Below are 25,756 nucleotides of genomic sequence, written 5' to 3'. Positions count from 1 at the left end.
TACTTTTAATTGGCTCAAATGGCTCTGAGCAGTATGGGACTTAACTTCTGAGGTCATCACTCTCCTAGAACTTAGAACTACTTAAACCTAACTAACCTAAGGAAATCACACACATCCATGCCCGATTCGAACCTGCGACCGTAGCGGTCGCGTGGTTCCAGACTGTAGCGCCTATTTTAATTGCTATGATTTAGACTAAGCTATCTCGTAGAATATGTCCCCTGCAGTCAAGTTTCGGAACTGTGTCATTTTGTGTCGAGAACAGACCTCAATTAGTTTCTTCTCATGCTGAAACTGCGTTCTCAAAATGCTACTGTTAATAAGCATGTCTTTACCCATAATTAAAAAAAGAACATCAAAACATCTAAATGGGAAGCCATGTTAATGATCAAACAGTTAGTTGAAGTCGATATTGAAAGAAGCTAGCTCACCTGTATGAATATCTCTCTCCTATTTGACTTCAAAATCAACTTGTACAAATAGGCGTCCGCAGAAATTTTTTCTTAGGGGGTCTGGGGGGGGGGGGGGGGGAGCACAGGGGAGTGGGACACGAAATTGTAAAATTACCATTTCTTAATTTAAACGAGTTCATTAGTTTCGAGACGTGTGAAGCCCCTAGAATCAAATTTTAGAGGTGGCAAAGTAAAATTTATTGCGACCCAGCGAACTAATACTTACCTATTCACTTCTACACGTGTAGGAGAATTCTATTGTGAATAAAAAATACACTCGATACTCAGATTCCAAGGGGGAGGGCGGACTGCACTCCCCCCCCCCTCCACCCCACCCCACCCTCCTCCTCCCTTTGCGGACCCGAAAGGCCGTACATGTTTCAACACACGATACGGAGATTTCATTTAAGGGATGTCCCAACAGGAAATTAATGTCAGATGAATTGGTTAGATACATGTGAAATCTGTTTTTCATTTCACTTATTATTCTGTTAAATACTCTAGCGCCCCAGCTCAGTTTCTTCGCACAGAATGTAACTTTCCATTGACACAGCGACAAGCGATTCACATATGCATTATTTCTCAGCCACATAAGGCTTATTCTGGAATTCATTTTTAGTTACACAGCAGATCCTGTCAACTGATATGGCAACCAAGAAACGTCTTGGTTGGACGGGAGAACAAATTACGTGTCCCCTCCATCTTTTCTGCTTGCTTCCTGAACTGTCGTATGTATCTCAACTGTTCTCAGTCAGCATAAATCGGCAAAAAATCGCAGGCAGTTGGTCGAAACGAATAGCAACAAAAATTCCATTGGCTAACACGAGCGGGCTGTGAAGACTGCAGCTTTGTAATCCAAGCAAAATTATGTCACATATCGAGGAGGAGATAGAAAAAGTCACGTATCTCATTCTCGGATAATTTCTGAACTATCATTTTTCTTCTTTTTCGTGGTCAGGTTTGAGCCTATCTCGTCACACCGTCCTCCCAGACCTCAGGAGCAAGCCACGGTCGCGAATTCACTGAACATCATGCTTCAAGTACTCTGAAGTCTTATGTTTCCACAATCGGCTATTATTGTAACAGTAAAAAGATTTTCGCATTATATAATTTATATAATTCTTCAACATCATCGACTTAGTGAAGTTGAAAAGTCATTCCATTGCTGCTTCCCATTGTTACTTCCTTTACCTTCACACAATAGCTGTCCGGCACCTTCCCACCATCTCATTAATGAGCTAATGAAAAATATAATCTTTAAAAAACAGTCGTTTACTACTGACATCTAAATAGTAATTACTTGATAGTAATATTTTATTTGTTGTTTGTTTGCAGATGTTTTCTGATATGAACTTCATACAGCCAACCGAAGAGTTCGCCAGGACTGTGGCAAATACCAGCGACCTACCTGTCTATTTGTATTACTTCGACTATGATGGCTATGGTGCCAATGAATACGGTAAGTATCGTGAGAAAATGCTTTTTCCAACCTTAAATTAAACATATACTTTTGCGATAGTACAACGTATGCAGGAACAGTCCAGCTGTAGTGACTTCACAGTATTTTGGGAACCTTTCTTGGGTGGATTTACTCTGATCAGCCACAACGTTATGACCACCGACGTACTATTGACAAAAGCCCGTCCAGATGATAGCAGTGTCACCTGTCGAGGAATAAATGCTAGTCACACACACACACTTAGCATGTAGTATCAGAGAGCGTGCTGTCCATCTGTAGATTGGGTAAGGCGCGCGATCTACCTGAGTTTGACGGAGGACAGATTGTGATGTCCCAGGGGCTCGGCAAGAACCTTTCGGAAACTACTCGACTTGTCGGGTGTTCGAGCAGTGCTGTAGTGAGTGTCTTCAACACAACCAAGATAAAATTACGTTCAGACGTCATGGGATTTTATGCACGTCCCTCATTAAAGATGTCTGACGTCGGAGGCTGGGCAGACCTTTCAAGCAGTGAACTCAGGCTGACCCAACACCAGACCTTAACACTGGGCAGAGAACAAATGTGTCGGAACACACAGTGCACCGAGCACTCCTATGGGCCTCCACAACCGACGATCCATGCATGTGCCAATGTTAACACCCCGACATTGGCAACTATGACTGTGACCGTAGGCTCTGGACACTGGCACAGTGGCAGAGCGTTGCATCGTCTGATGCATCCCGATACCTTCTTCATCATGTCGATGCGAGGGCGCGAATCCGTCGTCTTTCACGTGAACAGCTCCTTGACACCTATACTGCGGGATGGAGACAAGCTGGCAGTGGCTCCTTTATGCTCTGGGGAACATTCACGTGGGCATCCAAGGGTTCAGTAGAGCTTGTAGCTCGTGCGAAGCATCATGACGGCCAAAACGTATCGCAAATTTGTGGCAGACCACGTACCCCTCTTCAAGACTTTCCTGTTTCCCAACAAGAGTGACATTTTTCATCAAGAAAATGAGTCATGTCACAAGGCCAAGAGTGTGATGGAGTGGCTCGAGGAATACAGTGACGACTTCCAGTTGATGTGGCCTTCCAACTCCCCACATCTGAACCAGATCGTACACATCTGGGATGTGATTGAACGTGGCGTCTGAGCTCGTCGCCCCCGCCCCGGAATTTACGGGAATTAAGTGGTCTATGTGTACAGGTGCGATGCAGCTCCCTCCAGCGACTTACCAAGGTCTCATTGCTTCCGTAGCCCGAAGCGTCGCCGCTGTTATCCGTGTCAAGGGTGGACATACCGGCTATTAGGTGGGTGGTCATAATGCTCTGGCTGATCAGCGTTGATTTGGATACGATCTACTAGAAAAAATTAACATAGAAACAAAATAGCGCAATATGAATAGGAATAAAAAGTCTGAAAGAATTTTAATCAATTTAAGGAGGTTTGAGACACAGTTTCGGTTGTAGTCAGAGGTTAACAGCATATCTATGGAGTAGCAGGCAAAGATAAGATATTATAAGTTAAGAATCCTGAGGTGTAAAACTTTTAGGGAACTAAGCTAACGTGGCGCAAATACCTCTGCACTGAAAAAAAGTTCTCTGACTTGTAACATTAAAAGAATGGGAAGAACCGAGAGAAGAACAATAAAAACAAAAAGAGAAGAAAAAGAAGAAGAACATCATGACGAAGAATAACGGTTGAGAGATGCGAGGACATCAAAAGTGCCTGAGACAAGGATGTGTTTTCCCCACTATTCTTCCCTGAGTTAGTGTTTCTTTCCGCAGAACCAGCAAATCGTAACACCGATGATTGTCATGAGACCAAGTAAGTGGATTTCACAAATCAAGGGATGACGTAAATATAATACGAAGATCATCTCTATTGGCACAATGGTCAGTACACCTTTGCGCCTGCTTACACGTACGGCATGAAACATTCATAAATGATCCTTTTGATGGAATTATTTCCTCCGCCTCTATGTGTACTATAACCAGCCTTCTGGAATATACTATCATCTTCAAAACAGAGAAAGAGTTCTCGAGTAGATCGAAACATTATTTAGTTTTTCCAAAAGCCCTTTACAATCTGAATATGCCGTACAGTTACTAAGTAATTGAACATAAAATTTTCAACTGAGTAAATGAATAAATCAGTCTGTTGTTTTGCGCTTCTAAAAAATATGAGCACAAAATGAAACAGATACGGCACGCTCAATCAGTTAAGAATAAAGATGGGCAGGTATGCTCTGTATGGAGACTGCTGACGTTGTTCGTTGGGTGCATGAAGAAATTGGGGTGACTGTTTGATATTTCATACGTCAAGCATGATTACCTTTTTTTTTTTTTTTTTTTTTTTTTAAAGACCTGACGTAGTCGTTGGGAAGAGGGAGGAGGGCCGGACGGAGATATGTGGCTGCTCTTTCGCCAAGCACATCGAACATTAATACGTGAACACGAACACTGAAGTACCAATTTTTAATGTTAATTGTACAGAGAGATCCATATTTACCGTAGACGTGCACAAAGAAAAAAGTAATGTGTGCATGTTGCCGTTGATAGTGGTAAAAGGAAGTAAAAGGTTTCACTTGTTGCATTCTCTATCACACATAAAATTTCCAATACTGAACAGCTCAAATTGAAGAGCTACCAACCTTTGCGATGCGCACCGATCAGGTGCTATGACAGAAGAGACACACAAAAGTGACAACTTCTCGTGAAGTTGCATTCTAGAGACGTTCATTTTTAAATGTTGCAGATAGTTCACTTACAGGAATATACGCATTCCAGATAGCTACTATGCCGCAACTTCTACGTCACTGATGTTGTCAACAGTGGAAAACGAAACGTAGTAATGAAGCCGTCAGTGTAGAGTTCGTGAGATGACTTTACGCCTTTACGAGATACAACGGAATTCACATTTTGTTGTCGTAAGGGTAAAGGTAATTTGTAGCCATTAACGAAAACTTTATTTTCCAACGCGTTGTATCATGACTCCCTTCAAACGACGAAAGAATTAAAGAAAATGAAAGAAGTATATCAAGAATACAAATAGCTACAATGAAGCATTTGCCACGGATCAGCTCTACGGCTAATATTTCAGACACTTTAAAATACACGGCATTTGGCATCACATATCGGAACACTAGTTCATATAAAACGAAATAGAGTAATAGAAGATTAAAGTTTTTGCGTTAATGCAAGTGACGTCGATGTAGCAATTAATGACTTCTGAAACGTGGGAGCTGCTCCATACGCGGTATGATGAGAATGGAACACGAGGATGGAGGTGGAAGTGTGATATTGACTGGGAGCCGATTTCAGGGATGTGTACTGAACAAGAAACCTTATTATCACTAACTTGATGTCGGAGTGAAGACGAAGTATTTACTATGCAGCTTCTCAGAATGACGAACTATCCGGCCATACATATATAGGGGACTGAATGCAAAGCGGTGGAGTCGTAGTGTGGGAGAGAACGGATATGGGACTCATAAAAGATTTCTATGATGGAAAAACAACAGTGGGAGCCACTTAGGGAGTGCAGTATGTAGATGGAATGCGGAACTGGTGGGCAGATGGAGTTTTTGGAGAAATGAGTTGTAGGAATTTGGTAACAAAGTAAAAGACAGTGGGACTTAAAATGTTTAGCCATTTAAGGATTAATCATTTAGTCAAATATGTCGGTGATAGTGAGTCTAGATGATTTCTTAACACGGAGTGCTGTGCTGATGAAGCTAATGGGTACTACTAATTCAGGTGTATCATAAGGCTACTTTATGTGGGGTTTTAGGTGGATCGTGTTACAGGATGTAATTACAGCAAGTTAGCAAATTGTTGCACGCAGAAGGGTTGGGTTTTACTGTCCTAGTTTAAATAGTCAGCAACGCAATTTTGCTGGAGTGTTGTTGGACTCGAGATGGGAAGTTTCAAACAAAAAAAAGTCTAATTTGATGTCGTGAGTGAATTATTTCTAGAAAATACTTAACATTCGAGCAGAGGGGCGGATCTTTCGTTTATGTGTGCGTGCAGTGGCAGTGGTGGGGGAGGGGAGACTGTAGTAAGTGTACAGACCGAAGTTTGCACCCGGGAACTTAGAAAGCAATTGGCACAATTTAAAGTTTTGACGACTACGGAATCTTTAAGGAATGTGCTTTAAGGAATGATTAATTTAGGTATGTACTTTTATAATCCGAAATTTTTGAGTTGACAAAAATTTTACTACATTACCGTGGTATAAATGAACGTTTTGGAGCTTCGAGATCTAGATGGGCGAATGTTTGTCATTCATGCAAAATAACTGCTTAAAATACTGCCTGTACGGTGATCGACCTCTGCGCTCCATAGAGGGCAGTGACACTAGATAAACAAATTAAAATACTCCTGATGTCACTGTTGATCCTGATTCTACTGCACACGTCGGTATACCCAACGCAAATTAGGATTCCCTAATGACAGGCTCACGGTACACTTGCAGGGGGCAGCTCTGCACTCTTTACCGAAGATTTGTTCACAGTGTTCGATGAGGCGATACATTGATAGCTACAGCTACCAAAAGCTACCTGCTGTATTTCTACAAGTAATGTAATCCACAACCACAGAACTCAGCAATTAATATCACGGATAAATTAAGTTTATGGTTTATCATCTGGTGGACCATTCACCGCGACGACCGTCTCCTATGGATGCATCAAAGTAGGTCACAGTGATATTCCTCCAGTGGAGATGACCCGCTTCACTGGAGTCAACGCCTGCGGTGTACCGCCTCAAATCTAACACTCTCTACTTATGTACTGCCCTTTCTCGTAGTCGTGGATAAGGTAGCCTTTAAATACCACTTCTGTCGCTCATCGGTAACTGCTATATTTGCCCCTAAGTTTCCTACCTTTTCGTTTACAGGCACGATTTATTCTTAATTTTTACAGAATTTACTGCAAGGTAGTTCGAATCCTGCCTCGGGCATGGATGTGTGTGATGTTCTTAGATTAGTTGGGTTTAAATAGTTCTAAGTCTAGGGGACTGATGACCTCTGATGTTAAGCCCATAGTGCTTAGAGCCAATTGAACCATTTGAACTACAAGGCAAGTTTACAATGATTAAAAAATTCAAGTTGGCCATTACATACTCTGCCTCGTGGAAGACGCAGTGATTCCTTTATCTATTGACTCAGATGTGTTCCGATATCTGTATGTCAACTTTTGTCCGTCTCGATTTATCTCTGTAAAATGTCATACGAAGTTCACGGTTGTTTTTATGCCTCTTATCGTTTTGAAGGTTGCAATCCATTTTGACAGATAATGTAATTTCAGGTAAGAGATTGAAACGAATTAAACAAGACGTACAAGTTACAGTTTCTATGCCTAAAATAGGAAACCACCCATGAACGTTGCATAACATTTTACAAAATGAATCGAAACACATAGAAAATGTCAAATACGAACATAAATGGCTGTTTAAGGTAAACAAAAATTGTTTTATTCCTCTCACTTGTGTGCAGATGACACATACACATTAGCCCCACCACTGTGCATACACAAGATCAAAACTTGCTTTACAATTCTAGAATGAAGGCAATATAATGAGAGGAATGTTCTTATTTCGAAATTATCATCAGCAGTAAAATGGTAGGAAAAAAATGCCGGACTGCAACCCGAACCGTCATTTCTTATGTTGAGTGAACTTTATTAGCTTGAACTATATCTGTTATGAAACATAGCATGTATTTTTCTACCTGCAGGTATGAGTCACGCAGCAGAATCCAAATACCTGTTTCTTTCATTTGGGCCAAAAATGGACCCGAATTCTAATGATGGGAAGGTGATTGAGCTGCTAACAACTCTGTGGACAAATTTCGCGAAGTATGGGTAGGTGCTTTCATATTACCAGATTTGTTAATTCTATTAATATAAACGACGTGTATCAGCCTTATAATAGCGGACAGAGGGTACTACCCTATCTCAGAAAGTCATGCAAATTATTTTGATGTTATATAATGGTAGACCCACTCGAAGAAAATACACACGCACACACACACACACACGCACACACACACACACACACACACACACACACACGCATGTACCTCATCTTTGTCTCTACCTGACATATAACAGTTATATAAAAGTTTTTTCTCGTTTATTTAACTTTCATACAGTAATTTTCTTTAGCAGCAACCTGAAAATGTAGACCTAATTTAATTCATGACAACACTACCGTTCATAAAACCAGTAAGTTCAGTCATGTACACATGCACAGTGCCTAACTTACGCAGTGAGATTTTTGAGTTATACAAAAACCTGTACACATTTCTTCCTTGACTTCACAGAGGTATTTTCATCTTCAGTGTACTGAAAAGTATTTGTTGACACCGTATGTAAGTACCAACCATTTGAAAAAATACGTCACAGTTTATATGAGTGTTTGGAACATACTGTAAAGTATTTAACGTCATTTTCGCACGTTTCTCACTTAAAATTATCCTAAACGTTTCACCACTACGTGTTTCTTACGCTTCTAACCATCAGTGTACTTCCTTCATTAGACCAATGAAGTATATTAGTGCTGCTTTTAAGACCATTGACAGATTATTTTCATGTTGAATTTCATGGTAATTTTATAATACATGTATGTTTTACTGTGCTTGGTGGAACTGGTTGCTTTTAGATACGCAAACAGACTGTACTACAACGTTGCTGTGCTAGTGAAACCACTGCGTACCAGTCCACTAGTAGTGGCTAGTCAGAGTTTTTTATGACCCCTGTTTCGTTTTCGCAGAGAGCCTGCGCCTGGTGGAAGTCCAGTTACATGGGAGAAGTTCACATCGGAAACTGCCAACTACCTGGACATGAAGCAGGAGTTTGTCACACGGCAGAATCTCCTCAAGGAGCGTATGGACTTCTGGAAACAAATCCTACATCAATAAGGCACTGTTTACGTTCGCTACTGCTCTGTACACTGTATATAGCCGAGCGTGTGAATAAAGTGTACCTGTAATGATGCCGAGCAAGAGCGGCATCATACCCTAATGCCTGTAGACAGTGATGGAGGAATTCTGCATACAAAATATATTTCCTTTCAAATCTACATATACGTGTGGTATATGCGAAGGTCAACAGCCGGAACTTGTCTGTGTAAGCTGGAGTTTCTCTATATTTATCATGAGCTATCTGGGAGGAAGGAATATCTACCTTCTCTCACCTTGGGACACCAGTTTTCGAAATGTTAAAGAGTAAACAACGCTATGACTCATGAAGTGTTTCCTGTACAGTGTCCCACAGGAAATTCTTGGGAATTTCTCTTAACAAACGCAGAACAAACCGTGATGAAACTGGCAACTCTTGTTTTAATATTACTACTTACTCAGTGAATCTAGCTTGACACAAGTACCAGACTGATTTACAGTATTCAAGAACCCGGTTCGGGAGAGAGTTTAGAAACAAATTACTTTGGGATCAGTTTTACTTTCCTTGTTTTCTGATATGTGAACACAAAATAAGCAGTCTCGCATATGCGGATGACTTAGTTGTGATGTCAGATTCGATTGAAAGTTTGCAAAGTAATATTTCAGAGCTAGATCTGAAAAGTAAGTTCTATGGGATGAAGATTAGCATCTCCAAAACGAAAGTAATGTCAGTGGGAAAGAAATATAAATGGACTGAGTACCAAATAGGAGGAACAAAGTTAGAACAGCTGGACGGTTTCAAGTACTTAGGATGCATATTCCCACAGGATGGCAACATAGTGAAAGAACTGGAAGCGAGGTGTAGCAAAGCTAATGCAGTGCGCGCTCAGCTACGATATACCCTCTTCTGGAAGAAAGAAGTCAGTACCAAGACTAAGTTATCCGTGCACCGTTCAATCTTTCGACCAAATTCGTTGTATGGGAGCGAAAGCTGGGTGGATTCTGGTTACCTTATCAACAAGGTTGAAGTTACGGATATGAAAGTAGCTAGGATGATTGCAGGTACTAGTAGATGGTAACAATGGCATGGGGGTGTCCACAATAAGGAAATAAAAGAAAAACTGGGAATTAACTCTATAGAACAGGCTTAGATGGTGGGGTCATGTTACACGCATGGGAGAAGGTTACCCAAGAGACTCATGGGTTCAGCAGTAGAGGGTAGGAGGAGTCGGGGCAGACCAAGGAGAAGGTACCTGGATTCGGCTAAGAATGATTTTGAAGTAATAGGTTTAGCATCAGAAGAGGCACCAATGTTAGCACTGAATAGGGGACCATGGGGGAATTTTATAAGGGGGGCTATGCTCCAGACTTAACGCTGAAAGGCATAATCAGTCTTAAATGATGATGATGATGATGATGATGATGATGATGTTTTCTTTCGCCGAATCTTTGTCTGCCATCTACCGTCATCGTAGAAAGATTTACTGTATCACAAAAGAGGGGAACTTTGTAATACTTGTTGCAGTTTTTGTAACACTGTCTTATAAAAATATGTACTGACACATCTCGATTCCACATATTATGTGGAATATTGTAAACTTTACCCTATAAATTTTAAAGTAAATTTTTTTTGGAACTTTCTTTTGGAACTTCGTTACAGATTTGTCCAATTTTATGAGTTTCGTTTTACGCGTAATAGAAAAATATTTGTCAAAACGTTTGCCAGCTGGATAAGATTTATTTTTCAAATCTTCTTAATATCCGAATAAGTGTAGTCCTATATTCACTGAAACGAAATAAGAATGAGAAAAGTAACTGACCTGAACTAAGCAAGGTAATTAATCAAAACTGTTACTCCTTATCTGCGTATCTGTTCAGTGGAAGCTTCTGAGTAAGCAACGTAGGACTCAACTTATTTAACAATATTCTATAACGAAGATAACCACGTCAAACTGTTAGTAAGAAGTTCAGTGGTTTGACAGAAAGGAAAACTATAAAAAATTTAATTCAGTGCTCTGAGCAAGTACATGCTATATTTAGCACCAATGATAATATGACATATAAAATTCCATTAATGAGACTTGTTTTCTACCATTTCAGTTGTCACATGTATTTCTACACTTACGTGTGCTGTCACAGAGTTACCCCTTTAAGGTGCGGAAATAGCTTTCCCCACTTCTCGATATTGAAAGGAATGTTATTAAAATTTTACTCTTTTTAATAATAGGCTTTGTCTATGATTACCCTAGTTCAAATTATACGCTACTATAGTCTGCACAGCCTTATTGCACACTCTGTCAAACTCATTTTTAAACGTTTATATTTTGCTGCATTCTTTTCAATGTTTTCTCCCTCATCAATTAAATATATATGTGCTTTCTGTTCTTTCAGACGTCCAAAATCAGACAGCATTTTTGAACCAACAGCCATTACGAATTAAGACAGAAAGGAATTACAGACCATGGAGGTGAGTGGGCATTGACTGAAATCAACAGAGAAAGTTGAAAATTTGTTCTGGCTTAGAATCCTGGTGCATCACAAATTTCTAGTTTCCCCATTAATTCCAGTTAATGACCACTCGCAGCCAAGCTCTGAACTTCCTTTCCGTTCATATATTAAATTCAATTTCCCCTACGATATCCAAGGACTTCTATTAGGCCTTGTCTTTTTACCTATTTGATCCTCTGTTTCCTTCACGATTTCAATTGAGTTAAGAGGAATAAGTAAAAGAATACTGATGGTGCCATATTCTCCATAGAAAGTGGTACCAGTTTCACCTCCTGCTTTAATTCGACTGTGATATAAATGTTGTAGTAATTAGCATTACGTAGAGTACGAAATAAATGAGGCAACAACAGCAAATCTCATGACAACGAAAACGAATACTTTACTCATGTTGTGACTGAAGCTCACTTTTGGTTCACGCTTGTTCTCAGATAAATAATTAAAGAAATATTTGCGTAAGTAAGTCCTACACTCTTTTCAAGAAGTATAGCATCTGAATTTGTAAGACATTTTGTAACGGATCATCCATTTACTAAGCAGGATATCCACTATGATTAGCACTACTTGAACTATCTGGTGGTAATATTTTAAATTAATGTTACCATAGAATGATATGGCTGGTCAATTTCATCTTTGAAAATGTGACCTCGTTTCCAAAGTGCAGGTTCCACGTTCTAAGAGAGCCTAATATTGCAATTTATTCTGAAAATTAATTCCACCAGGAAGCATGGAATGCATAGCTTATTATCAAAATTACCATCAATCCTTTTAAGCACACATGCTTCACTAGTCTGGTAAATACGACTTGTCCTGAAATGAAGTATCAGGATTTTATACAGTCAAGTAAGCACACAGGAGAAATTACTTTTGCTCCACATTTAGCCATCACTGAAAATACATTTTACGCTTTCTGGGCTTATAATGATTTCGTAGCGATGGCTAGCGATAAATGCTAGTTCATATAATATTACAAACCAAATATCCAGCCATATTAGACTTCGGTTATGAAGACGGCTAATATAGAAAATGCTTTGTCATGGAACAGACCTGAACATCTCACTAATACCAATAGTGTCTCTTACACTTTTCTTATATTAAAGTCATTCAGTTTAAGAATGGAAAATATCACTTTGAAATAATAACATTAGAAACCAAATTACTTTATTTTATCGTCCCTTTAGAACATTTCGCGGACGACGCTTACTCTCATCCAGTCCCATGTTTCCCATTCACGCTGATGTAACCAGTATTAGGATACGTTTCCGCATTAATTAAACAGGGAGGCCTTTCCATTAACGTTCTGCGATCAATGTCTTTCTGCACGATAGCTGCTGGTTCAAAGACACGTCAGTGTTACAACCATAAATCTCACATTTAATCACGAGCGCCTCTCTACAAAGTAACTGAATTAAACACTTTTCCTGTACGATGCGACACAACACTTTTAACTCTTATCTTTCTATCTATTCTTCATATTATCTGTCGATAAATTAGCTACTCGCAACAGCTCCGTGCTGAAACTCAACAATGCTTCCTCCTTTAGTACGCCAAGGACACGTGTGGACACTACTGCTGGGGCACTGTTGTCGTTACACAACAAGACAAAGCTCCCTCAAAAAAAAGGCACGCTAGGATTCGAAAGTTTCAGAAGCCAGCGATAATTAAGGACTAAAATATCGATACGTTACAACATCAAAGGTAGCAGTACTCCTTAGAGCTGCTTGTGACCAAAAAATAATGATGCTCGTTTGTGAAGAAGCGGAGAAAATCCTGTGTGAAAATGGAATTGGTTTTGTGGATGGGACACCTGACAGTTCCTCGAAACATTTCGAACTTCAAACGATTGTACACCATACACGGTGACGTAGGAAGCACAGTGGAAGGGAAGAAGGAATGTCACTAATTCTCTCTGCTCCCCTACAGAATGCACAATACATATGAAAGACAGATTTCTTGATTGAAAAATATGACACGGGTGGTCAACGAAAGCTGCAATACCAGTGTTTGAATTGGCAACAACTAAAGCTATTAATACACTGTTCGACGAAACATCCCTTTCCGATTGCATCTTGACTTCAAGCAATAACAGCTAGGAAATTACTGGACAAAATGAACGGGATCCACCCGGTCTACCGCATCATAAGCCACTGGAATGGGAAGGTATGTAAAGGGCCAGAGAGCAGTGGTTAAGCAAGTTATAGAGACGGGCGCTAGCATGACTGCATGACCTACTTCCATGGGAAACAGCTCTGGTCAAGACCTATAAAATTTCTTAAGTACACAAAAATTTGAACAATGTTATATAAATAAAATAAGCACATATATGTCACCATATCATATGACTAGTGGATTGAAACTAGGAACGTGCCTTTACTCAAAAGTCTTTGCACAATGCAAGCAATTAACAAAATTATTATTTTTATTTTGTGTTTATACTATGAAATGAGCATAATTTTAGTGCCAGCGGCAAGACAGTTGTTAACCAAGGGAATTACGTGTAATACGTACCCATCAAAACCTGGTAATGACACACAGCTCCAGTACAACTGTTCATTAAAATTTGACGCTTGAATCGGATGTAACTAATGCTATAGCGAATGAAATATACAACATAGGTGTAAACACATATGAGCAGTGTTCAGGTGGATGACTTTTGATGTAAAATAGGGCGATTAAGCCACACACTGGTACTACACTATTTCCCGTGTGCACAGTCATCATGCAGTTCCTCCTCCACCTGTGCGCAAACATAGCTTGTCTGTTCCGATGCCCGTGGCAAGACAGGCGCGTTTATTTCCTGTCGTTAGTGTTGTCTGTTTCGAAGTGTCTTCGACGTTGTAAAAACAGTTGGTAAACTGAAATGGTAGGATTTGTGACATAGGCAGTTTAAATCCTTCCCGGCTGAGCTGGGGTGTGATTATGGCGAGCTACTGTATTTTTATGAAGTACGTTAGTTGTGTCTTTATGTAAAGATGTAGTATAATTCATAGACAAGAAAGTAAAGTTAGCAAAAGAGTCTGATGTCTGTCTGTGTATATTAGAGCCTGCTTTTCTAAATGAGCACCTGAACACAGACCTGAAACTATTGAGTACAACCCTGAAAGACTGACTCACCTAATCATCGATATTTTTCACACCGGCTTTGGTTTTAAAAAACTGCTGTTATGAATAAAGCAACTTCCAGGAAGCTCATTTGCGTACTTATAGAATGTTGCACTGTTTATAAATTAAATAAATCTTGAAAACGAGACTTCTAGTGAATACTTTGATGAATTTGTTACGATGCTATAGGCTTTGTTAGAAAACTTTGATAGCATATTCAGTGATTTACATCGAATTCAACTTGATTTTTGTGTTTTTGCACACTTTTTGCAGTGGGTGTTGATTGTGCGCCTCCTGAAATTCAGTTGGAGCTAACTGAGTTTGAGTGTAGCTAAGAAGTTTTACACTTGCAGAAAACACTGAACTGTTTAACAGGAACTTTCCTCGAGAAGAGTTTCCACAGCTGTTTGGAATAACTGCTCGAATCTGTAATATTTCGGACCACATATTTGTGTGAAAGTTTTTTTAAACAATCAAATTAACGAAAAGGAGTCTTAGTGGTCTTACTGATGTTCATCTGAGTGCATGACTAGCAGTCTCACTCAAAACATCGAGATGCTAGCGAAAACAACATTTGAAGACAACAGTAACGTGAAGAAAATAGATTTTTATTCTTTTTCGTAAGCAGTAGGCCAGCACCGAACCTCACACTTCTCAGTAAGATTACTAGTATTAAATTAATATATATACTCTATAAAAAAGTATGTGTTCTTTGCTTATTACATTATGTCTGTGTTCCATCTGGGACCAGGAAATTAAGTCGACAAGAGTAATATTTTATTCGCCTTTTGTTGATACCTGTACCTGCACTTCTCCCATCTCCGCTCTCTAGTGAACTGTACAGTAGAATTTGGAACCTTTGGTACTGCTTCTAATTGTTGTCAACCTGCGTGACGTGAAATCATTATTCTTTATTTATTTGATGGTCGCTGTGTTGTGCCTCTGTCGAAGAGCAGACGGCCGGCCTCTCTTCTGTCGTCTGTATGTGTGTATGTGCCTTTAGTTTTTCGAACGAAGCTGAGACGTTGCCTTCAAGCTCAGATGAAATCAGAATATAAAGTACGAGCTGGTCGCACAGGTGAAAAAACTACGCAAACTCATATTCTGTCGTAAGTATTCATCCCATCGTTCTGCCATAATAATTACGGCCATCTAGAGGTTCCAAAGTGACGATAAACTTGAGCGTCAGCTGTCGGTCGTGGATTATCGGCAGTCTTCAGTCCTGTTCAGGAATAAGAGAATGCAAGTTGTGCACGGATCGGGCCGGCAGAACGGTAGAAATGCCCACAGTGTACGCGGGCAGCCTCGAGTTCAACTCATGCCGCTCTAGTTTATAGGAGATCCACGAGAAAGACAGACCGCAGCGCTTACGTCATAGCACCTACACCGTAGGTCTTAAGAGTGCCGGCAACCGTCTCCGGCGGAGAGCAACTAACAATTTCAAACGTGTTAATAATTCTAGACTGTGAATTTAAATAAATTCAAGCTCTCGACAGCACACTAAAAACTTAATACCTTTATTGGGTATCTCTTCAATTACATATAGATTTCCCGTGGGCGCTGCATGAAGCCGAGCATTCACGAAGTGTGGCGGACAAGTCTATTAGTCCGACGCCGCAATTTCGTTGCACACCCCGTATTTCTCGTGGGCCCCGTGATTTCCATTAATTTTTGTCCCGCAGAGCCAAAGTATATATAGTGTTGCTAGTATATATAATAGCAACAGCGATTGAGAGATTCATACCTCATAAATTGGTAAGAGATGGAGCTGATCCACCATGGTACACAAAACAGGTCCGAACGCTGTTACAGAGGCAACGGAAAAAGCATGCGAAGTACAGAAGAACGCGAAATCCCGGAGATTGGCTACAATTTACAGACGAGCAAAATTTGGCACGGACTTCAATGCGAGGTGCCTTTAATAGGTTCCACAACGAAACATTGTCTCGAAATTTGGCACAAAATACGAAGAAATTCTGGTCGTATGTAAAGTACACAAGCGGCAAGACGCAGTCAATACCTTCGCTGCACAGTGCCGATGGTACTGTTACCGACGACTGAGCCGCTAAAGCGGAGTTATTGAACGCAGTTTTCCGAAATTCCTTCACCAGGGAAGACGAATGGAATATTCTATTTGAAACACGAAAAGCTGCTGGGATGAGATTCTTAGATGTAGATACCTTAGGAGTTGCGAAGCCACTCAAATCGCTTAATACTTGCAAGTCTTCAGGTCCAGATTGTATACCGATTAGGTTCCTTTCAGATTACGCTGATACAGTAGCTCCCTACTTAGCAATCATATACAACCGCTCGCTCACCGATAGACCTGTACCTACAGATTGGAAAACTGCGCAGGTCGCACCACTGTTTAAAAAGGGTAGTAGGAGTAATCCATCGAACTACAGACCTATATCATTGACGTCGGTTTGCAGTAGGGTTTTGGAGCATATACTGTATTCAAACATTATGAATCACCTCGAAGGGATCGATCTATTGATAAGTAATCAGCATGGTTTCAGAAAACATCGTTCTTGTGCAACGCAGCTAGCTCTTTATTCGCACGAAGTAATGGGCGCTATCGGCAGGGGATCTCAAGTTGATACCGTATTTCTAGATTTCCGGAAAGCATTTGACACCGTTCCTCACAAGAGACTTCTAATCATTCTGCGGGCCTGTGGGGTATCGTCTCAATTGTGCGACTGGCTTCGTGATTTCCTGTCAGGAAGGTCGCAGTTCGTAGTAGTAGACAGTAAATCATCGAGTAAAACTGAAGTGATAGCAGGTGTTCCCCAGGGAAGCGTCCAGGGACCTCTGCTGTTCCTGATCGATATAAATGAACTGGGTGACAATCTGAGCAGTACTCTTAGGTTGTTCACAGATGAAGCTGTAATTTAGCGTCTAGTAAGGTCATCCGAAGACCAGTATCAGTTGCAAAGCGATTTAGAAAAGATTGCTGTATGGTGTGGCAGGTGAAAGTAGACGCTAAATAACGAAAAGTGTGAGGTGATCCACATGAGTTCCAAAAGAAATCCGTTGGATTTCGATTACTCGATAAATAGTACAATTCTCAAGGCTGTTAATTCAACTAGGTACCTGGGTGTTAAAATTACGAACAGCCTCAGTTGGAAAGACCACATAGATAATATTGTGAGGAAGGCAAGCCAAAGGTTGCGTTTCATTGGCAGGACACTTAGAAGATGCAACAACTCCAGTAAAGAGACAGCTTCCACTACACTCGTTCGTCCTCTGTTAGAATATTGCTGCGCAGTGTGGGATCCTTACCAGGTGGGATTGACGGAGGACATCGACAGAGTGCTAAAAAGGGAAGCTCGTTTTGTTTTATTATGTAATAGGAGAGAGAGTGTGGCAGAAATGATACGCGAGTTGGGATTAAAGCAAAGACCTTTTTCGTCGCGGCGATATCTATTTACGAAATTTTAGTCACCAACTTTCTCTTCCGAATGCGAAAATATTTTGTTGAGCCCAACCTACATAGGTAGGAACGATCATAAAAATAAAATAATAGAAATCAGAGATCGAACAGAATGGTATAGGTGTTCGTTTTTCCCGCGCGCTGTTCAGGAGTGGAATGCTAGAGAGGTAGTACGATTGTGGTTCGATGAATCCTCTGCCAGTAACTTAAATGTGAATTGCAGGGTAATCATGTAGATGTAGGCCGACACTATTTACAAATGATAACCTGGTTACATCAAGTAAAATGCGTATTAATCCATTGGAAACATAACATAGAGTGTAACCGCACAGTAAGCTGAAGTACAATAATCTCATTTTAAGTGAACAGTAAGCGTAAGTAGCATAACTTGAATTTTACGTAACTTGTGCGCTTTCTTGATCTACTTCTATATATATTCGGTGTATTCCTCACTCAAGAAACATATAATATGACATGTCAAAACGATTGCAATATCGAGGCTCTCACTTCTAGTACCCAGATATTCATATAACACGTGGTAATCAATGTACAAATTCTTTGTTCTGTGACGGTAGCACTTGAAGCCACTCAAGGGATAGGCAAAGCCTAGAAATAGACGCGGGAAGTTGCGATCAGTTGGCAGGGGCGTTTTGCACAGCGAAATTTTCGGTTGTAGATCTGGTGGTTGGCAGTGAGTCACCGGATTGAGACATACTGTGGTGGCCTCTTATCATCGGCGTGTTTGAGTGCTGTTTCAAGGTGTTAAACGTAATTCGGTGGCTGTTACACTTTTCATAGGATATGAATTGCAAATGGCAGTGAGAAATCGGCTTTGTCCCATCAAATGGCTCTGAGCACTATGGGACATAACTACTAAGGTCATCAGTCCCGTAGAACTTAGAAATACTTAAACCTAACTAACCTAAGGACATCACACACATCCATGCCCGAGGCACGATTCGAACCTGAGATCGTAGCGGTCGCGCGGTTCCAGACTGTAGCGTTGTCCCATCACTGACATTGTCCATTGGCTTGCAGTGCAGTTGTAACTGGTACGTTGCTGACATAATAACAAAAACAAGTTTAAACTTCAATACTTCATTTTGAACTACAATATTGATGGTTTGTCAATGCGTGTATGGTCTAGTATTCAGTGGGACGTCCGAACAATGTGGCTCACGAGAACGGGTTTCTAGTGCGATTGTATGCAGTATCTCTAGCCCAAGAAAATGAGCTGAGGGGTGGCGGGAGTCTGAAAGTTTCAGGAAAATACCTGTGGTAAGCAGGGAGAAACTTCAAAAAGGTGGAAATTTGAGGAGATGGGACCTGGACAAACTGAAGGAACCAGAGGTTGTAGAGACTTTCAGGAAGAGCATAAAGGAACAATTGACAAGAATGGGGAAAAAAAATACAGTCGAAGAAGAATGGATAGCTTAGAGGGATCAAGTGGTGAGGGCAGCAGAGAATTAAGTGGGTAAAAAGACGAGGTCTAGTAGAAATACTTGGGTGACAGAAGAAATTCTGAATTTAATTGATGAAAGAGAAAATATAAAAATGCAGTATATGAAGTAGGCAAAAAAGAATACAAACGTCTCAAGAATGAGATCGACAGGAAGTGCAAAATGGCTAAGCAGGCATGGCTAGGGGACAAATGTGAGGGTGTAGAGGCTTACCTCACTAGGGGTAAGATAGATACGGCCTACAGGAAAATTAAATAGACCTTTGGAGAAAAGAGAACCACTTGTATGAATATCAAGAGCTCAGATGGAAACCCAGTTCTAAACGAAGAAGGGAAAGAAGAAAGATGGAAAGAGTATATAGAGAGACTATACAAGAGCGATGTTCTTGAGGACAATATTATGGAAATGGAAGAGAATGTAGATGAAGATGAAATGGAACATATGATACTGTGTGAAGAATTTGATAGAGCACTGAAATACCTAAGTCGAAAAAAGGCCCCGGGAGTAGACAATATTCCATTAGAACTACTGACAGCCTTGGGAGAGCCAGTCCTGACAAAACTGTACCATCTGGTGAGCCAAATGTATGAGACAGGCGAAATACCCTCAGACTTCAAAAAGAATATAATAATTCCAATCCCAAAGAAAGCAGGCGTTGACAGATGTGAAAGTTACCAAACTGTCAGTTTAATAAGTCACGGCTGCAAAATGCTAACGTGTATTCTGTACAGACGAATGGAAAAAGTGGTAGAAGCCGATCTCGGGGAAGATCAGTTTGGATTCCGTAGAAATATGGGAACATTTGAGGCAATACTGACCCTACGACTTATCTTAGAAGTTAGATTAAGAAAAGGCAAACCCACATTTCTAGCATTTGTAGACTTGGAGAAGGCTTTTGACAATGTTGACTGGAATACTCTCTTTCAAATTCTGAAGGTGGCAGGAGTAAAATACAGAGGGCGAAAGGCTATTTACAATTTCTACAGAAACCAGATAGCAGTTATAATAGTCGAGGGACATGAAAGGGAAGCAGTGGTTGGGAAAGGAGTGAGACAGGGTGGTAGCCTATCCCCGATGTTATTCAACCTGTATGTTGAGCAAGCAGTAAAGGAAACTAAAGAAAAATTCGGAGTAGGAATTAAAATCCATGGAGAAGAAATAAAAACTTCGAGGTTCGCCGATGACATTGCAATTCTGTCAGAGACAGCAAAGGACTTGAAAGAGCAGTTGAAAGGAATGGACAGTGTCTTGAAGGGAGAATATAAGATGAACATCAACAAAAGCAAAACGAGGATAATGGAAAGTAGTCGAATTAAGTCGGGCGATGCTGAGGGAATTAGATTAGGAAATGAGACAATTAAAGTAGTAAAGAAGTTTTGCAATTTGGGGAGAAAAGTAACTGATGATGGACGAAGTAGAGAGGATATAAAATGTAGACTAGCAATGGCAAGGAAAGCGCTTCTGAAGAAGCGTATAGATTTAAATGTAAGGAAGTCGTGTCTGAAAATATTTCTATGGAGTGTAGCCATGTATGGAAGTGATACATGGACCATAAATAGTTTGGACAAGAAGAGAACAGAAGCCTTTGAAATGTGGTGCTACAGAAGAATGCTGAAGATTAGATGGGTAGATCACGTAACTCATGAGGAAGTATTGAATAGGATTGTGGAGAAGAGGAGTTTGTGGCACAACTTGACAAGAAGAAGGGATCGGTTGGTAGTACATGTTCTGAGGCATAAAGGGATCACCAATTTAGTATTGGAGGGCAGCGTGGAAGGTAAAAATCATAGAGGGAGACCAAGAGATCAATTCACTAAGCAGATTCAGAAGGATGTAGGTTGCAGTACGTATTGAGAGATGAAGAACCTTGCACACGATAGAGTAGGATGGAGGGCTGCATCAAACCAGTCTCAGGATTGAAGACCACAACAACAACAACATATTCAGACAGGTTATATTAAAAGCCTACCTCTACTTCTTTCTTTAATTTCGGAGTTCATAAGGAACTATGACTACTAAAATGTTACACTTTATATAAAATTTTACCCGTATGAGAACAAAAAGAATAATTTTAAACTCTGCAACTGAATAACCTCATGCAGCTACTAATAATACACGCGAAAGGATTGCATCATATACATGCTGTTCGCGCAATGTACACTCCTGGAAATGGAAAAAAGAACACATTGACACCGGTGTGTCAGACCCACCATACTTGCTCCGGACACTGCGAGAGGGCTGTACAAGCAATGATCACACGCACGACAGAGCGGACACGCCAGGAACCGCGGTGTTGGTCGTCGAATGGCGCTAGCTGCGAAGCATTTGTGCACCGCCGCCGTCAGTGTCAGCCAGTTTGCCGTGGCATACGGAGCTCCCACTGGTAGCATGCCACGACAGCGTGGACGTGAACCGTATGTGCAGTTGACGGACTTTGAGCGAGGGCGTATAGTGGGCATGCGGCAGGCCGGGTGGACGTACCGCCGAATTGCTCAACACGTGGGGCGTGAGGTCTCCACAGTACATCGATGTTGTCGCCAGTGGTCGGCGGAAGGTGCACGTGCCCGTCGACCTGGGACCGGACCGCAGCGACGCACGGATGCACGCCAAGACCGTAGGATCCTACGCAGTGCCGTAGGGGACCGCACCGCCACTTCCCAGCAAATTAGGGACACTGTTGCTCCTGGGGTTATTGGTGAGGACCATTCGCAACCGTCTCCATGAAGCTGGGCTACGGTCCCGCACACCGTTAGGCCGTCTTCCGCTCACGCCCCAACATCGTGCAGCCCGACTCCAGTGGTGTCGCGACAGGCGTGAATGGAGAGACGAATGGAGACGTGTCGTCTTCAGCGATGAGAGTCGCTTCTGCCTTGGTGCCAATGATGGTCGTATGCGTGTTTGGCGCCGTGCAGGTGAGCGCCACAATCAGGACTGCATACGACCGAGGCACACAGGGCCAACACCCGGCATCATGGTGTGGGGAGCGATCTCCTACACTGGCCGTACACCTCTGGTGATCGTCGAGGGGACACTGAATAGTGCACGGTACATCCAAACCGTCATCAAACCCATCGTTCTACCATTCCTAGAGCGGCAAGGAACTTGCTGTTCCAACAGGACAATGCACGTCCGCATGTATCCCGTGCCACCCAACGTGCTCTAGAAGGTGTAAGTCAACTACCCTGGCCAGCAAGATCTCCGGATCTGTCCCCCATTGAGCATGTTTGGGACTGGATGAAGCGTCGTCTCACGCGGTCTGCACGTCCAGCATGAACGCTGGTCCAACTGAGGCGCCAGGTGGAAATGGCATGGCAAGCCGTTCCACAGGACTACATCCAGCATCTCTACGATCGTCTCCATGGGAGAATAGCAGCCTGCATTGCTGCGAAAGGTGGATATACACTGTACTAGTGCCGACATTGTGCATGCTCTGTTGCCTGTGTCTATGTGCCTGTGGTTCTGTCAGTGTGATCATGTGATGTATCTGACCCCAGGAATGTGTGAATAAAGTTTCCCCTTCCTGGGACAATGAATTCACGGTGTTCTTATTTCAATTTCCAGGAGTGTAGATGTTTCGCTCTCTGTGACCTACAAACAACTTGAAAATAGCGAGCTACTGTGGCAGCAGAAAATATGTCAAAGTTTTCATACTCACTGACTCGTGTCTCGGCGTTCAACAGCGTTGTAAACTAATCTGCACGGCTGAAAACTATGTTTTATAAAACTGTAACCTCTGCTTAAAGCAGGTTTTTCTGTTAGAGCTTTAAACAGAATTCAATGATTGTGGTGTGTTTCGGGAACGTGGTGATTGAATGAATTCACGCGGAGGAATGGAAAACGTGGACAAATAAACTGAACAGAAACCAGAGAGAGCGATAACATCGAATAAATATCGAAATTATGATCAATCCTAGTACAATGATCAATAGTTGAGTACACGATAACATATTTCTTATAGAGATGTAATTCTGCGGACTATATATCTTTAGATTACCACTGGATATAAGAGATAAAAGAAAATCAGCTCGGAGTATGATTAATGCGTGGAAAATGTATTACCTTACAATTGGAAGAAAAATCAGATATGCCACATGAAACCTGAGATAACTGACATGAAAATTTCGAAATGCGAACAGAGACATTCCTGTTCCGACGTTAAACTAGACTATCTAGACTGTCAAATGGACGATCGAACGGAACCTGATGTTCCACAGATCCAAAATCAACATAATTTTCAATCACGTAAATACAGCACAGTGTGCATAGCCAGCAACAATCTCATCTTAATCCAGAACGGTTGAATATGCTCAATTCAGTACCACAAAACGGAGCGTCTATACTACTAAACAGTTTCGGCGCGACGTCATCGAAGCATTTGGGGGAGCAGAAGAGTGTCTGTTGTCTGTCTGCCGGTCACGGAGCCTTGTGAATCAAAACTTCCATCAAGCTTCCCAGTTGGCTGACACCCATCACAGCTCACACGACTAACTCAAGACATAGCTTACAGCTCTCATCCGGAAAACTGTTGCCCCAGCAGACAGAACTTTGAGGCAGACATGTGGCTATCGTCGAGAGTACGAAAAGGCGGCATGAATGATCCCTTTCATACTACAGTAAAATAATGTTTTCTATTTGGTTATTAGGAAAGAGATACCACACATAGTTATACTTTAAGAAAGGAAGACAATACATAGCAGCAAACGGCCTGGATAATTTTCTGGGGGAACACTGCAAAGTTACCGTATATCATCACTCTCGTACAACGACGAATTAGGCGAGTAATGGATTTCTGTAATAATATGTTATAAGGACTTCCACCAGTTCTAAAAAACAAATAAATTTACTATTGAAAGAAACGCAAAATTTCGCACAAGGTGATAAAACGTTTCAGTTCATTACTCTGCAACAATTTTCATCTTGTGGTCATCACCTGGCATAAACTAGCCGCAATATACAAATTGCGTTTACACTACCATAAGGAAATGCAAATGACAATGGGTTAACTCATTCAGGCCTCACTTTTAAAATTGTTTGAGGTAAATGCTACATGTCAACAGTTTTATTATGTAATAGATGATTATTTACCAATATTCATGTATATCGCCAGATAAATTGGTGATGCATCAATGAAAAACATATTGAACGTAAACAACAATAACAACTACTTATCACATTCACTCACAAAATACCTCGTCTACGACTTGTGATCATAAGATATGGAACACATTTAAATTGGAGTATACACTCAGACTGCTTACAGGCCACATTGGGTATCTCGAACTGTCACTGTATGTGGTCAATCGCAATGCAATCTATACAATCAATACACCTATACCACATTTCACTACAGTCTCAATGCACGTTCATTTACTGGAAGAAAGAGATTTTTATAATACAAACTGAGTATCTTGTAAAAACTGTAACTGAATAACGCAAAAAACATTCTGACTCTAAAAACTTTTATCCGCGTGCCTTGCAAAAACTGACTAAACCATACAAAAAATGTACAGTAATTCTATTTTACTCGACTTTTGTGAATTGTCTACGTAAATGCACTGAAGAGCCAAATCAACCGGTACACCTGTCTAATGTCGTGTAGGGCCCCAACGAGCACACACAAGTTCCGCAACACGACGTGACAGACTCGAATAATGCCTGAGGTAGTGCTGGAGGGAACTGACGCCATGCGTTTTGCAGGACTGTCCATAAATCCGTAGGGGACGATGGGTGGAGATCTCTTCTGAATAGCACGTTTCAAGGCGTCAAAGATATGCTCAATAATGCTCGTGTTTGGGAAGCTTTTTTGGCAAGCGGAAGTGTTTAAACTCGGAAGAGTGTTTCTCAAACCACTCTGTAGCAATTAGGACGTGTGGGGAACAGAATTGTCTTGCTGGAATTGCCCAAGTCCGTCGGAATGCACAATGGACATGGATGGATCCATGAGATCAGACAGGATTTTTACGTACGTGTCACCTACCAGAGTCGTAAATATGTGTATTAGGGGTCTCATATTACTCCAACAATTTCAGAAAAGACAAGTCCGACCAGGCAACATCTTTCCAGTCATCAACAGACCAATGTTGGTGTTGAATGGTTCGCACGCTGACACTTGTTGATGGCCCAGCACTGAAACCTGCAGCAATTTGCGGAAAGGCTTCACTTCTGTCACGCTGAACGATTCTCTTCAGTCATCGTTGATCTCGTCCTAGCCGGATCTCTTTTTCCGGCCGCAGGGATGTCGGACATTTGATGTTCTACCGGATTCCTGATATTCGCGGTACACTCGTGTAGTGGTCGTACGGGAAAATCCCAACTTCATCGCTACCTCGGAGATGCTGTGTCCCATCGCTCGTGCACCGACTATAGCATCACGTTCAAACTCACTGAAAACTTGATAAGACGCCATTGTAGCAGCAGTATCTGATCTAACAACTGTACTAGATTAGGGTGTCCATTTCCAATT

The 25,756-nt window shown here is 41.3% G+C and overlaps 1 protein-coding gene across 1 annotated transcript in view; it reads left to right on the top strand.

The window, feature by feature from the left end:
* The window catches only part of LOC126282403 (juvenile hormone esterase-like), a 70,971-nt gene extending 62,116 nt beyond the window's left edge, over positions 1-8,855 (top strand). Inside the window, exons 8-10 of the mRNA XM_049982061.1 lie at positions 1,788-1,911; positions 7,630-7,756; positions 8,667-8,855. Coding sequence (XP_049838018.1) covers positions 1,788-1,911; positions 7,630-7,756; positions 8,667-8,814 — 399 coding nt within the window. The 3' untranslated portion in view covers positions 8,815-8,855. The remainder of the gene's footprint in view (positions 1-1,787; positions 1,912-7,629; positions 7,757-8,666) is intronic.
* Positions 8,856-25,756: the final 16,901 nt, after the last annotated feature.

This window comes from Schistocerca gregaria, chromosome 7, assembly GCF_023897955.1.
Source record: "Schistocerca gregaria isolate iqSchGreg1 chromosome 7, iqSchGreg1.2, whole genome shotgun sequence".
NCBI lineage: Eukaryota > Metazoa > Arthropoda > Insecta > Orthoptera > Acrididae > Schistocerca > Schistocerca gregaria.
The sequence above is the reverse complement of the archived record's forward strand: the minus strand, read 5'-3'. Positions and strand labels throughout refer to the sequence as shown.